General features: G+C 36.6%; 3 protein-coding genes across 3 annotated transcripts; 2 read left to right on the top strand and 1 right to left on the bottom strand.

Annotated features, from left to right (window-relative positions):
- The first annotated feature begins 1,203 nt into the window (after nucleotides 1-1,203).
- LOC145015196 (pathogenesis-related thaumatin-like protein 3.5) lies at nucleotides 1,204-2,468 on the top strand. The gene is made up of 3 exons (XM_078973643.1): nucleotides 1,204-1,729; nucleotides 1,827-2,094; nucleotides 2,216-2,468. The coding sequence occupies exons 1-3, from the start codon at nucleotides 1,237-1,239 to the stop codon at nucleotides 2,430-2,432; spliced, it is 978 nt and encodes a 325-aa protein (XP_078829769.1). The 5' UTR covers nucleotides 1,204-1,236; the 3' UTR covers nucleotides 2,433-2,468.
- A 140-nt stretch (nucleotides 2,469-2,608) lies between these two features.
- LOC145015197 (chloroplastic import inner membrane translocase subunit HP30-2-like) lies at nucleotides 2,609-4,417 on the top strand. Its single transcript, XM_078973644.1, has 6 exons — nucleotides 2,609-3,102; nucleotides 3,435-3,550; nucleotides 3,633-3,759; nucleotides 3,835-3,983; nucleotides 4,050-4,112; nucleotides 4,221-4,417. The coding sequence occupies exons 1-6, from the start codon at nucleotides 2,803-2,805 to the stop codon at nucleotides 4,252-4,254; spliced, it is 789 nt and encodes a 262-aa protein (XP_078829770.1). The 5' UTR covers nucleotides 2,609-2,802; the 3' UTR covers nucleotides 4,255-4,417.
- Nucleotides 4,418-4,424: 7 nt separating this feature from the next.
- On the bottom strand, nucleotides 4,425-12,976 carry LOC145015195 (ABC transporter B family member 19-like). Its single transcript, XM_078973642.1, has 8 exons — nucleotides 12,728-12,976; nucleotides 12,312-12,542; nucleotides 12,011-12,211; nucleotides 11,658-11,917; nucleotides 11,251-11,567; nucleotides 10,945-11,168; nucleotides 5,992-6,778; nucleotides 4,425-5,899 (listed from the first exon to the last, which is right to left on the bottom strand). Exons 1-8 carry the CDS (start codon nucleotides 12,974-12,976, stop codon nucleotides 4,431-4,433), a joined length of 3,738 nt encoding a protein of 1,245 aa, XP_078829768.1. The 3' UTR covers nucleotides 4,425-4,430.
- Between the last annotated feature and the right edge of the window lie 1,679 nt (nucleotides 12,977-14,655).

Raw genomic sequence — 14,655 nt, 5'->3', positions numbered from 1 at the left:
TTTACCAAACTAGAATCAAAGAAGAAAGAAAGAGACAACGAGAGGTAGGTTTTGGTGGCCGGAGGTCTTTGAGTCAGAGTTGTATGAGGCAGGAGAGCAAAGATCACGGATGAGTTCCAGGCGGAGAGAAAGACGGATTTGCTTCATGCTGGTGGTGGTTAATGAGGGGTACGACGACGTCGTAGGCATTGGAGCCGATGGATGCCAGCGATGGAAATGTTGAAAGCGGGAGAGAAAAAATATGGCGCTGTGGTTTACTCCAATTTGATGGTTGTTGATGACTTGAATAATAGATTTAGGGCGTCTTTAAGCTATTTCAAAATGATCCTTACTTTGTTAGAAAATGTCGATAAAACGGAAAAAATAAAAAGAAAGGGTATAAAAGTCATCTACATGCCTTTAATGGATAATACCGATAATAATTGTCTCAAGATGTCTGGTGCAACAACAAAGTACTAGTAAAAAATCCAATAGTAAGGATTTATGTTAAACCATAAGGACCACATATGTAATTTACTCTATTAGATGTAATATACGACTCATTTTAAAGCACTCAATGTAATGTAATATTGTGATAATTTATATTTTAAAATTTAAATTTTGATATTTATATTAATTATTCAACAATTTATATACATTAAGAGCTCCTGACGATACGACAAGTAAGTTGCTGCACAAAATCACTAAAATAGTACATAGCTTGGAGGTCTGTTGGAACCTTTTAATTTGAATATTAAACCATGTACACGTTAAAAAAGTTTTTTTTTTTTTATTTTTTTTATTTTTTATTTTTTTTATTTTTTTTTAATTATAAATTTCTTAATCGTTGTGGCTAATTTTTTTTTTTACTCACAGTTTGACAAAAACTTTGGACCTTAGCAGATGCTCTTAGGATAAACTTTATAGGAGGGAATTTTGTTTGCGTTTTTCCTCAAATAGTGTCTTTTGAGATCTACATATTAGGATTTAGGAATCTTTAGATTACCCTTTTCACAACCATTTGCTCATCAATATTATATACATTTTCTAACCATGAACACATCTCCAACACTTATTTCTGATTTCATCTCATGCAATTTCTAAAGAAAGGAATTACTTACTACTTAGGCCACCCATTGCATGCTAAAAAGCAACGTTTTTTAAACCCCTTTTATCAAAGCAACCTCATGGCCCATATATGATGCACCACATGACCCCATTTTTGAACAAAACACAACCCTCACGCGTTTAATTAATATGCTTACAATATCAACCTTCAAATTCACCATTCATGTCATCTTTCTCGTCTCCTTTTTCCTGATCTCAAGTTCTTCGGCTGCTCTCTTCACCATAACCAACAACTGTCCTTTTACAATATGGCCAGCCACACTTTCTGGTGCAGGCACTACTCCACTTCCAACAACAGGGTTCCAGTTGAACTCAGGCCAAAGTGCACAAATCCCCACGTCTCCATCATGGTCTGGTAGGGTATGGGCAAGAACAGGCTGCACGTTTGATGCATCTGGTGTAGGTAAATGTGAAACCGCAGATTGTGGAGGGAAGATGGAGTGTGGTGGGATGGGTGCTACCCCTCCTGCCTCCCTTTTTGAGATAACCATAGGAGGCTACAACAATTTGGATTATTATGACGTTAGTTTTGTGGATGGATACAATCTTCCCATCATTGCTGTACCAAGGTCCACTTCTGGTGGTTGTAATGCCACGGGTTGTGCATCCGATATTAACATAGGTGAGTATTGAATCTTGATTCTCATGTCAAATCTTTAAATATCTTCCAACTTCATGTTTGTATTTCGATATGTTTAGATAATAGAAACCATGTACAGGGTGCCCAAAAGAGCTTCAGGTGGTGGGTGGGGATGGTGGAGGAGTAGGTGGGGTGATCGCGTGCAACAGTGCTTGTGGTGCATTTGGAATGGACCAGTACTGTTGCAGCGGGCAATATGCGAATCCAAATACGTGTCGACCATCCTACTACTCGAGCATTTTTAAGAGAGCGTGTCCTCGAGCTTATAGCTACGCGTTTGATGATGGCACAAGCACGTTTACTTGCAATGCCTATGAATATGCCATCATATTTTGCCCCAATAATGGGTAACTTTTTCATTCTAGCTATCACAAAAGCAAATAGATCAACAAAGTTTTAATTTAGCAAGCTTGATGCCATTTGTGGCCATTATATCCTCATTCTTGATGTTTTTTTGGTTTGCAACAGGATGGACCAAACAGTTGGTCCCGGAACAGGTACTGGTATTAGTACCGGGACTGGAATTGAAACAGGAACTGGGGTTGGAACATTGAGCGCTCCACATATGAAAAATGACAAGATAAGAGGATCTATGCGGACAAACACATCATCAAACGCCATCTCACAAGTTTCTATATCGATATGTCTTATCATAGTTTCATTTGCATCATTGTACATTGTATAAGAGATTATTGTACATGTATTTTACATAAAATTAGATAAAATAATTTATTATCTTTGAATAGCATCCGTGGATACAATTTTAGGCGTTCCTTAGTTTTTTTTTCAAAAGATACAAAATAATGAAACAAGGTGGAAAATCATGAGAAACTCGTCTTGCCTAAAATTAACAAATGCCTTATGGAGTTAGAAAAGATAGAACATGGGTGTTAGAGCTAAGTACAAAATCAATGGCTAGATATGGAAAATTAGAGTAGTACAAAACCCGTTGTCTACTGTTACTTTGCTATTCTTCCATCCAACCCAATCCAGAAACCAAAACCCACCGTCTCATCCCCTTAGCAACGTAAAGTTTCCGGCTTTCGTCTTCTTCAATGGGGGAAGGAAAACAAGGCGAGCTAGCTGTTCATACGCCAAAAGATTTGGCTCACAATCCAATCACACAGTTGCAAACCAAGTACAAAGATTTAGAGAATGGCTTCAAGTCGTGGCTTGCCAAACAGTCTTTACCCGTTGAGGCCGCCGTCGTGACTCTCACAAGCGCAGCCCAGGGCGCCGCCATGGGTGGTTTTATGGGTACACTCACCAACGACGTCTCCTCCGCTTTCCCCCCCACACCACCTCCCGGCGCCTCTATTAATTCACAGACCATGGCCTCCTTCCAGCAAGCCCAGGTTACTGTTTTTCTTCAAGTTTTTTTTACCATCATCATTTCCGAGGGTTTCGGATTTTGGGAATTTGATGAATTGTTTCAACACGTGATTTTTCTGTCCCGTGATTATCGATAACATCTTTGTATACATAATGTTGATATGTTTGTGGATTGATACTGTGATTATGAACCGATGCTGTAGCAATTAGGTCTTTTGTTGAAAGAACTAACCCTCAATTAAACTCTGTAAGATAATTAGGTCTAAAGTCATGCAATTGGATTTTGGAAGTGCGACTCTGTTGAGAATTTTTACCAATATATCTTCTTAAACTTAAATTGATTTTTGTATTGCAGGCTCTTGCAGGAGGACCCTTAATACAGGCCCGCAATTTTGCTGTTATGACAGGTGTTAATGCAGGCATATCTTGTGTCATGAAAAGATTAAGAGGCAAAGATGATGTCCAAACAAGGTAAATCTTCATTTTATCAATATTCATTTATTGTTTTTAGTAGACACAAGAAATGGACAGGTTGTTTTCTGTATGATTGTAGTATGGTAGCAGCTTTTGGTTCTGGAGCCATGTTTTCTTTAGTTAGTGGCTTGGGGAGTCCTACTCAGCCTGCAAATATAATCACATCTGGTGTCTTCTTTGCTCTTGTTCAAGGTGGAATCTTTAAGGTGATCATTTTGCTTCCTTTTCCAATTTTTTGAAGATATATGTATGTATAACTTCACTCATTAACTGTTGTACAGATAGGGGAAAAATTCTCAAAGCCATCAGTTGAAGATGTGTTATATAGTGAAACTAGATCCATGCTGTGTAATCTTGGTCTTCAAAATTATGAGAAGAACTTCAAAAAGGGCTTGTTAACTGACACCACTTTGCCATTGCTTACTGATAGGCAAGTTTTAAATCTTTAAAATCTTACATTTTTTCATTAATATTATCCTAACTTATGATACTACAGTGCTTTGAGAGATGTGAACATTCCTCCTGGACCACGACTTGTCATTCTTGATCATGTCCAAAGGTATGAAAATTGAAAAAAAAAAACTCCCTTTTTTATTTTATTAATTCTTATAGGATTTGATTTGAATGAATTAGTTTGAGATTGGATTGGGTTGTTCCATTTTGATAGGAACAAGGAGGTGAAGAAACAAGGTAGGTGGTAGGAATGAATCAAAACTAGGATATGCTTATCAGCTTATGTACAAGAAGATGAAAAGAGATACCAAATTTTATCTTTTATGTAATAAGATATGGTTTCATTGAAGATATGCATGGGAATATTCTTCTTGTTTGAGACATTTATAAGATGTTAAAACTTGTTCATTATCTCTCTAAGGTGCTAATTTTTCATGCTCTGAATCCTATAAAATCTAGAATAAACTCCTTCAGATGCTGCAACAAGGGCTGAATGTGTTCCCATTTCCACCACTTTACCTTTTTCCATCACAATTATGGAATCCGAGTGTACAACAGTCGAAAGCCTGTGTGCAACTGTAACCTGAGTGGAATGTAATCCGCCATTCCCTTTCCGGTTGATTGATTCCATTGCGTTCACCACAGCTCTTTCAGATTCTGCATCTAGGGCACTTGTTGCTTCATCAAGAAGCATGATTGCAGGCTTCTTCAACAGTGTTCTTGCAATTGCAATTCGTTGCTTTTGTCCTCCTGACAGCTGGCACCCTTTTTCCCCAACCACAGTATCATACCCATCTGGCAAATTGCTTACAAATTCATGAATGTTTGCGTCTTTTGACACCTCTATGATTTCACTTTCTGAAGCTTCTTCTGTTCCATAACAGATGTTGTCCCTTATTGAGCAACTAAAAAGCAAAGGCTCCTGTTGTACTAACCCTATTTGTCTCCTTAGGTTTCTGAGATTGTATGTCGTTATATCTCTTCCATCAATCAATATCAATCCTTGTAGGGGACAATAGAATCTTAACAAAAGGGCTAAAACGGACGACTTTCCTGCTCCACTGGGTCCCACTAACGCCACCTTTGATCCAGCTTCAATTCGTAAAGTGAAATTATCGAGTATCTTGACTTCTGGTCTTAATGGGTAGCTAAAATGGATGTTTTGAAACTCGATTTCTCCTATGATCTTTCTAGAAGGTGGGTTCTCTGTTTCATCTGGTTCAATCTCTGTTCTTCGATCTAGGGCTTGAAAAACTGGAGTTAATACATTTACAGCTGAAATTACAGTTGGGATTAAAGTCCATAGCTCTGTGATTGAAGGCACAGTAAGTGAAAAAATCTGGTATGACCTAATCCCGTCTTCAAAGCTAGCTTGCTTTTTTTCAACTAAAACAGTCGAATACCATAAAGCAACAGCATGTGCGATGTTCCATAAACAAAGGGACACACCTTGAATGAATCCGTACCAGAGACTTTGTTTTCTGCTCCTTTTCAATGGCGCATCTAGTGACAATTTAGCTTTTTCCAGTATACATTCTTCATGACAGAAAGACGCGACAGTTTTTATGTTTGTTGCGGACTCAGAAGCAAGGGAGACAAGCTCTGAATGTGCTGCAGCTGTGTCCCCTGAAAACCCTTTTGCAGATTTAGCTTGAATTAGACCACCTATGAAGTGACATGGCATCACAGCCCAAGCTACTAAACCCATTCTCCAGTTAACAATCATGCTAACTATGGTAGCTATCAAGATCGAAGAAATACATTGAACAATTACAGCCATTCGATCAGATATTATAGTCTTGATTGTTGATGTTTCATTGATGATTCGTGAGGTAAGTGAACCAACACTGTTTTCAGACTTGTCATACCATGCTAATTCATTACGAAGCACCACTGTAAGATTTGAAAACCAGGAATTCATAATTTCATATCAGTAAAAATATGTAGAAGATAGAGGGGGTGAAATTACTGAAACATGAAAGTACCTGAGTATAAAGCTTTTCGGAGGTTTGTCATTGCTTTTTCTCCAATTACTCCATAATAGTAATGTTGTAAAGTATGGCTGAAAAGTGAAAGCAAACCGATTGCAGAAAAGAGTAATGAATACCACCCGACTTTCTCTTTAGCTCCATGTTTATAATAAGCAACTCCGATTGTTATAATAAAGAAGCCAAAAACAGGCTTAGAGATGCCAGAAAAAGCAGCAGCAAAAGAGCCAACTGCAATCTTTACAAATTCTTGGTTGTTTAAGCCAAACCAGATTCTGAAAAATATCTCTCTTTCCCCTTTTTCTACTCTTTCCACATTCCCATCTTTTTGTTCTTCTTTGGGTGTGTCTTTTAGGGTTTTGTTAGTTTCTATAGGCGTATCAAGTTGAGTGAATTCTTCAGAAACCTGTTGATCTTTCTTTTCTGTTTCCTTAGTGGAAGATACGTCACCTTCTGTGTTGATGTTCTGCATGCTAAATAAGTTGCTGTAAAACTCGCTGGTTTGTAGCAAGTTACTGTGTGTTCCTGTCTCTGTAACTTGTCCATTTTGAACAACTACAATTATATCTGCGTTAACAATGGTGGACATCCTGTGTGCTATTAAGATGACTGTTCTTCCTCTCATTGCACTCTCGAGTGCATCTTGAACCAGCTTTTCAGACTCTGAATCAAGTGCACTTGTTGCTTCATCAAGTAAAAGAATCGGAGGGTTTTTCAATATAGCTCTTGCAATTGCAATTCTCTGTTTCTGTCCCCCTGATAACTGAACACCCCTTTGTCCTACCTTTAATACCATCAAAAAAGTTTATTTAGATCACAAGGTTTATAGTGATTCATGAGGGGAGTTGATCACAAAATAAGACCAACGATAGGAAGACTATATTGCATTACTTCAATGTTTATCACAAAATGACCATTTATTTCGTGGAATTGCTGTTTCTAACTTATTATTTCACGAATTATTATTTTTTCGTGAACATGATGTTTTCTGAACAAATAATATCATTGGTGTGAAATAAAAAATAACGAAATTTTCTATCTTTAGTATTTTTCTATGAAATGTAAACGAAATTAGGTGTAGTAAATTTGTTAAGGGGTTTGACTTAGCTAAATTCTGCAAAAATCGTCTTCTATTGAAGTCGAACATGGAACCTCATGAGCAGTAGCAGATCAAGAAATAATATCAATCGGGGTCCATATTAACAGATTAAGATATTATAAGCCCCAAACCTGTTGGGTTTATAGCAAACAAGTAAGGAAGCCCAAAGCGTGAATTTATGACAATCCAACTCACCTTGGAATACATTTGGCTAATTTGCTTTAGTAGATTATTGTTTTGTTTTGATGGAATATTATGTTATCGTCTAAGCACTTAGGTCTAATATTAGTGGAGGGATAGAGTTAGTAGGGACAGACTTGTGCTGACATTCCTTTTTGTCCCATCCTTTAATAATAGTATTAATAGTCTCCAGCTAAAAATTATTTTGTATCGACATTTGTATTGAAGAGACCCCTTCATCTTGAAAGATTGGGAACCCTTATATCGGTAAACGTTGGAATTGTGAATCTTTTGTGAATTTCAGTTTATATTCCAGAATATCCATAGGGTTATCAATTAGTATCATAACAGTTGATGATGGGGGCGAAATGAAAACAAAAGGCATGATAATACGAAACAAGTGTTTGGGAAAATATAGGAACAACTTCAACATAGTTGTGCCCCTTGGAAGAATAGATCAGATGATGGATAGGCTCTTGCAAGGCAGAATTGTTGGAAAAGGTGAAGATCTTGGAGAAGAAAGAGCTTCTCACCAGAAGTAGTATGGAGGGATCAGAACACCAGGAGAAGGAAACCCGATGAGGAAAGAAGGCTTGGATAAGTTTGATAGGAACTGAAACTGTTGATGCTCCTATTAGCAACACATCAACAATGGTTGGTGTTGGAATGTCAATGGAAGATATTATTATGGGTATATAGGCCCTTGCTAGAGAATTGCTATGTCATGGAAGAAGAGTTCGGTTAGAAGTTAAAGACCTACCTTTGATTAATGAAGTAACTTATCCTTCAATTAGTGAAGTAACTTATGAGTTTTCGAAAATGATATTAAGGGTGAAGGAAGAAAATGGACAACATAGTGTAGGAAGTAAAGCGGATAACTAGCAAAACCAAAAGCATATAAGACACAATATTTATGTGGTTCGGTCTAGGTGACATATGTCCGTAGGTAGGAGGGGAATATTCTTTATTTCAGAGCTTTCAAACAGATGTTACAAGTAAAATGTTCACAGGGATTCGCCTAACATATTAGAATTCAAGATACAAAATGACTTAGCATGCATCACTATTTATACTTGAGTGATCAGACCTAAAACCCTAATGTGCCAAGCCCATTAGCCCATAGACCCATGAAAGGTGTCAACCAATCATAATTCGTCATGCAACATCTTCTAGAATATTCATTCTTACATGAGAATCAACAACACACATGATTGAGCATCATGATCCATAATGGCATATCATGATGCAAGAGTGACACATTAAGATCACCATGGTATATCAACCATCATGGTGGCATATCAAATAATAATCCTTGAGCATCTTCAACTTTTGAGCTTCCTTGAACAATATTGAGAATCATAGGGGACTTCATAACATACGACTCATCAAGGAACATAAGTGGCACATCCTTGCAACAAGATGGCACATCAACATGAGAATGGCTCTTCTTGTGCAAGGAATGACACTTCTTCTCAAGGGATGACCCTTCCTCCTTATGAGTGGCGCTTCTAGAACCATATTGCCGCTTCTTCCTTCAACGTGGCGCTTCTTCCTCCAGAATGATGCTTCTACCTCTAGAATGGCGCTTCTAGAACCATAGTGGTGCTTCTACCTTCAAAGTGCCGCTTCTTCCTCCAGAATGGCATATCTAGACAATAAGTGGTGCTTTCACATTATGGACGACACTTCTGAATCCATAATGGCGCTTCAAGCATAGATGGTGCATCCATGCACCAAAATGATCCATTCCACTTCCAGGTGCTCCATACCCCCCTTTTAGAATATCCGTTCATTTGTCAGGAGATCCATTCCTTTCTCAAATGATCCATTCCTTTGCACATGCTCTATGAACTCCAAGTGTTCCATTGAGTTCCAAGTGCTCTATTGAACTCAACTGTTCCATACGAATGCTCGAATCACATTTAACACATAGAGATGTTGATACTTTTTAATTGAGAATTATAGTAAAGAATTGTTGAGTATTGATCTTGTCTGTTTACCCGTAGAGCTTGCATACTTGGTAATTGTGAAAGGAATTGAGTAGTAGAATCACAACAAATTGTTATGCTCGAATTAAACACTAGCACCTTAATATCATAATGGGGAAGCATCAAAAGGTTTCAAACAATTGGGAGTTCATTAGCAAGCATAAACCATTTTGGTTCACAAACCAAAAGAAATCACCAAGGAAGCCATTGATGTTGCATTTCTATTGCATTTGTATGGTTAGTTTCTCTTGGTTTACCATTCCTCTTTGCCACTATACTTGAAATGGAGTACAATTGTGACATATCGGAAAAGAAGTTATTGGGTACAAGTTGAAGGAGTTTGCTGGCTATTTTAACTTGAATACTTCAAATATGCGAGGAATAGTGAAGGCGATTGTGGAATTATGTATGAAAGTAAATGATGGAAAGTTTGTTCGGCTGAAATATCCACCGAAGCCTCAAGTGAGGATATCTCTTATCCAAACGGAGGCTTTTGAGAATGAATATAGTTCATAGGGAGGAACATGTTGAACCTTTTGATGAGAATGGTAATGCTATTAATAGAAATGGAGATGTGATAAATGCAGTCGACCAAGTGGATGTAGTTATTGCATATCATACTAGGGTTAGGCCAACGTGTTTCTTTCGATGTGGAATTTTGATGCTATCCAGTATCCACCATTTCTTTTCACTTGAGGGTAAAGTGAAAATTTGGGCTGCTCCAAACTTCTTGGGTCTATAGCAAACAAGCAAGGAAGTCCAAGACTTGAATTATGGCAGGCCCAACTCACCTTGGACTAGCTTATTGGTTTTAGTAGAGTTATTTTATTGTTTTGTTTTAATAGAATATTATATTATGGTTTAAGCACTTTGGTCTAATATTAGTATAGTTAGTGGGGACAAAACGCTTAACATGCTATGTTGACATTCCTTTTGTCCTATCCTTTAGTAGCAGTATTAATATTAATAGCCCCTAGTAGCTCCTAAAATTAAAAAAAAAAGACAAGTAGACAACTAAGAATTATTTTGTATTGACCTTTGTCATTGGAGAGTCGCAAAGATTAGGAACCCTTATTATTATTTGTATTACTAAACATTCGTCATAAATCTTTTGTGAATTTCAATTTGTATTCTAGAACAGGCATGGCCTTATCACAAAATTTTGACTAACTAACAAACTCTTAATAAATCCTTGCAAAAAACCCACTACATACTAACAATTAACATGGAGAGGTTTTGTTCTAAAACTTTCAAAATGAGTCAATAAAGTATTCCATAAATGAATTACAGTGAGTTTGTATTGATCAAAACTTCTTAAAATTATAGCTAATGGTGAGACTCAAGTTGGGTCTATGCATCCCTTTTGTTTCCATATACATCCGCCAGTGCTCATGACTCATGAGTCATGAGATCCTAAAACCTTAACCAATTTCACGGAATTTTATTTTTATTTCGCTAGAAAGTACCAAAGCAAAACATAAGCTATTTTATTTTTGCGAAAAAAAAAATCTAATTAGGGGAAAATTGTGGTGGGACTACCAAAAAACATTGTGGCGTGATCATTTTTTGTAATAAATGTTAAAATATACTAGTATTTTATGATATCACCTTGATTTTTTGTTTGTCAATTTTGTGATTAACTCCTTATGAGAAACAAGTTAATAAGATAATAATGCAACTTACATCTGTTAAATACTGATTCGGTAATTGGGATATGAAAGTGTGTGCATTTGCCATTGTTGCTGCTCTCTGGATCTGTTCATCATCGGCATCTTTGTTGCCTACCTTCATGTTATCCTTGATTGTGCCAGCAAACAGTGCTGGCTCTTGCGAAACTGCTCCTATATTTTTTCGTAGGAACTTTACATCAAGATTCTTGACATTATGATTGTCAACGAAGACCTCACCTAGTCAACGGGAATCCGGTCAGAAAGTCAAACCACATTAATGCTATCAAGATTATCGCAACTCGAATTAAAGAATGCAAACCTTTTTCAGGATCATAGAATCTTGGAACCAGAGAGATAATGGTGCTTTTACCACAACCACTACTACCCACTAAAGCCACAACCTTTCCTGCGGGGATTAATAAAGAGAATCCCTGTAGAATCATTTTTTCATGGCGCGATGGGTAAGCGAAATGAACATCACGTATCTCGATGCTTCCATTAATCTTTTCAAGATTAATCTCCCCTTTTGAATCATAACTTATCAAAGATTTTCTGTCTATCACGTCAAACACTTCTTTTCCTGCGGCTTTTGCCTGATTGAAGATTTGCATGTCTGGTGCTGCATATGTGATTGATCTGAAATATATGATGTATATAATAATTAAGAATATAAGAGTATAATTAGAGGACGATAATTAATGTTATCCTTTGATTAATTAATCTTACATGGCTCCAAAGAGGATGCTCATAACTGCAGCTATAACATCGCCTCCTTGAGCTCTTTTGGCTACAACAACAAGAGCTCCAATCCAAACAATCAAAGCCCAAGAACAAAACGTCACCGTCTGGAATACACCAGTTCCAACTCCTTTAATCAACGCTTCTCCCTTACTAATAATCAACTGTCTCTGCATGCATTCTGAGAACGATTTTATTGCAGAACCTTCTCCAACAAAAGCAAACACTGTTCTAATCTGAGAAACTGTCTGCATGGAATCAAAGTCTAGTTTTGAAACACTTTTGGAATAATAAATTAAACTTGCTTACTTTTAACTTTAATGAAAAAGACAAAAACTTACCTGTTCTACCATTACTGTAGCTTCTGACAAGTAGGCTGCTTTTGTGGCTGAAATGGAGTTCATTTTCTTCGTATAAGTCGCTCCAATTACAAGAATCATGGGAACAACCAATAAAGTGAGCAACGCGACCTCCCAGCAACATATAAAAGCGATCACAACTCCAGTAAAAAAGGTCGCGAAGCATGAAAGAAAATGGCCCAACTGCATGCATGCATGCATATATACGAGAATTATTTCATTAAATCATGACCATGGATTGGATTAATTTGGATGATTCTATATATATTTTTTCATTTCGTACCTTCTCGCCAATTGCATCTTGTATGATACTCATGTGATTACTAATCCCAGTGATGATTTTTCCGTTTGTTAACTCTGTGTCAAAAGCTCCTATCTCTTGTTTAAGAACCGCTTTCAGGTATGCAAGTCTCATCCGTGCTACTTGTCTCTCACTTGCATACATCCACCCTCCTACTTCTAGAACTCCTGCGGGAAATGTAGCAAACGCCATGTACCATACAAACGGTATAACCTGAGTGAAAATAGAGATTAATTATAATATATAGCAACTACTTTTTAGAAAAGTAAAATTTCTATATATATATATATATATATATATATATATATATATATATATATATATATATATATATATATATATATATATATATATATATATATATATATATATATATATATATATATATATATGGTTACCTTCTTGAGGGCTTTAACCATATTAGCATCATCATGTATGTTGGTCCCGAATGCATCGATGGCTTTCCCAAGCAGTAAATAACCGAGTGGCTGAGCAAGCCCATGGATGATGGAGCCAAAGGATGCAAGAGCCATTAGAGTGTAATCCAGTGCATCTGCATAGCTTAAAAGCTTGGTGAATGGCAATGGCTGATCGTTCAAGATCTCTTTTTCATCATCTACTACTTCTTGTGTGTTAACTTTCTTCATTATGCTTGCAACAAAGTTTTATAAGATTGGTAAAATCAAGTTGGTTTTGGTTATAGTTTACATGTTTTATATTGATTTAATTACATACTGTAAAGAAGCATCAGAGAATCGTGAGTGCATATTCGATTGGGTTTGTAGAATAAAAAGAAGGTGACAAATGAATCGTTGTTTTGTACGTTCGTCCAGAGATAACGACCAGTTGTCAGTTAATGTGTCGATGACCAGGCAAGGTCGAACAATGCTGTTTTATTCATGTGCTGCCGTCCTCTTGAAGGATAAGGATATTCTTCTAGTACTGTAGCTAATTAATATTATGCCATACTAGCTTGGTCTACTAATTATATGGCAGATGGCATCAAAGGGTAACTGATTCGTAGGTTCCATCTTGCTTTTTAAGGAATCGTATCGAGTTTTTTGGTTTTTGGATACTTTAACCCTTTTGAATACCTGAGTCCTGTTTTCGGCAAATTTAAAAAAAATTGCAAGGATTTGTCTCATTACTATTGCAAATTTGCAATCTAACTTTTCCATCCAAAACGAATCTATAGTACATCGAACTTCGCATTTCATATTGGGAGTTGATTTTTCCACGGTCATCCACTGAAAATTTAATCAAATGACAATAATGTCCCTCATTTAAATTTAAATAAAAAGATATTGCAGTAGCTATCCATAAAAATCGCAGGGATTTGTTTCCAAATTACATGATGTTCGTTCCTTCTTCCACTCATTGTAGAAAGAAGAGACACCTTAATACTTCCGTATATCCTACTTTAACGTCGTCTCTCAGTTATGAGTTTTCACTAATAGAAAGAAAACTGTATAGATTCATCCTTATTGTGATCGTTGTTGGGACGATGTATCTATGTGTTGACCATACCGAGCTGATTCATACCATTTTTTTAGTCACAATGTTGAACCAAAACCGAACCCATAAACTTGAAATAAGGATTGGTATTGGGAACGGCTCGGGATCAGGTTTACCAGTACCAGCACGGGCTAGAACCGGTTTTACAAGCACATCTTGGTAGATCCAAGCCCGTCCCAGAGGGTGGGCGATAGGGGCGACCGTCCAGGGCCCATCTTTCAAAAGGGCCCAAATTTTTTTATGGAAATGGTTATATTTAGAAGATAACACAGGTAATTTTCTTTCAATTATTGAGTTATTATAAAAAACTTGATGACATTTATGCTTTTTAGGGGCCTATTTTTTTCTCTCGCCCTGGGCCCAAAATATGTTTGGAACGGCCTGGGTAGATCATATACTACAAACGTTTTGCCAATACAATTGTTAGCCCACATGGTATGTTACGGAGACATGCAATCATAAAATTTAAACTCATGTGTTCTTAAACATGCAATCATAAACTATGTATATGTAAAGTGTAATCATGTTAAACGATGTAAATGTATACACAGAAGACTGATTTTTGAACTTCAAAATTTACAAGTTAAACAATTTAAAAACTAAATTTTGTAAATTATGTTATATGTATATGTAAACATGTTAAACCATTTGGGCTGAAATATATAAACTACAAATTTCTTACAATTTAAAGGAGTAAAACTAAAGCACTATCATTCATCAACACCATTACTAGATTTCACGTTAAACAGATGTATGTTTCATCAACACACAAAGACAAACTTATTTGATGAGTTGGGTTCTTGTCTAGATT

The sequence above is a fragment of the Lactuca saligna genome, chromosome 9, assembly GCF_052625555.1.
Source record: "Lactuca saligna cultivar CGN05327 chromosome 9, ASM5262555v1, whole genome shotgun sequence".
NCBI classification, from domain to species: Eukaryota; Viridiplantae; Streptophyta; class Magnoliopsida; order Asterales; family Asteraceae; genus Lactuca; species Lactuca saligna.
This window is presented reverse-complemented; position numbering and strand designations above follow the sequence as displayed.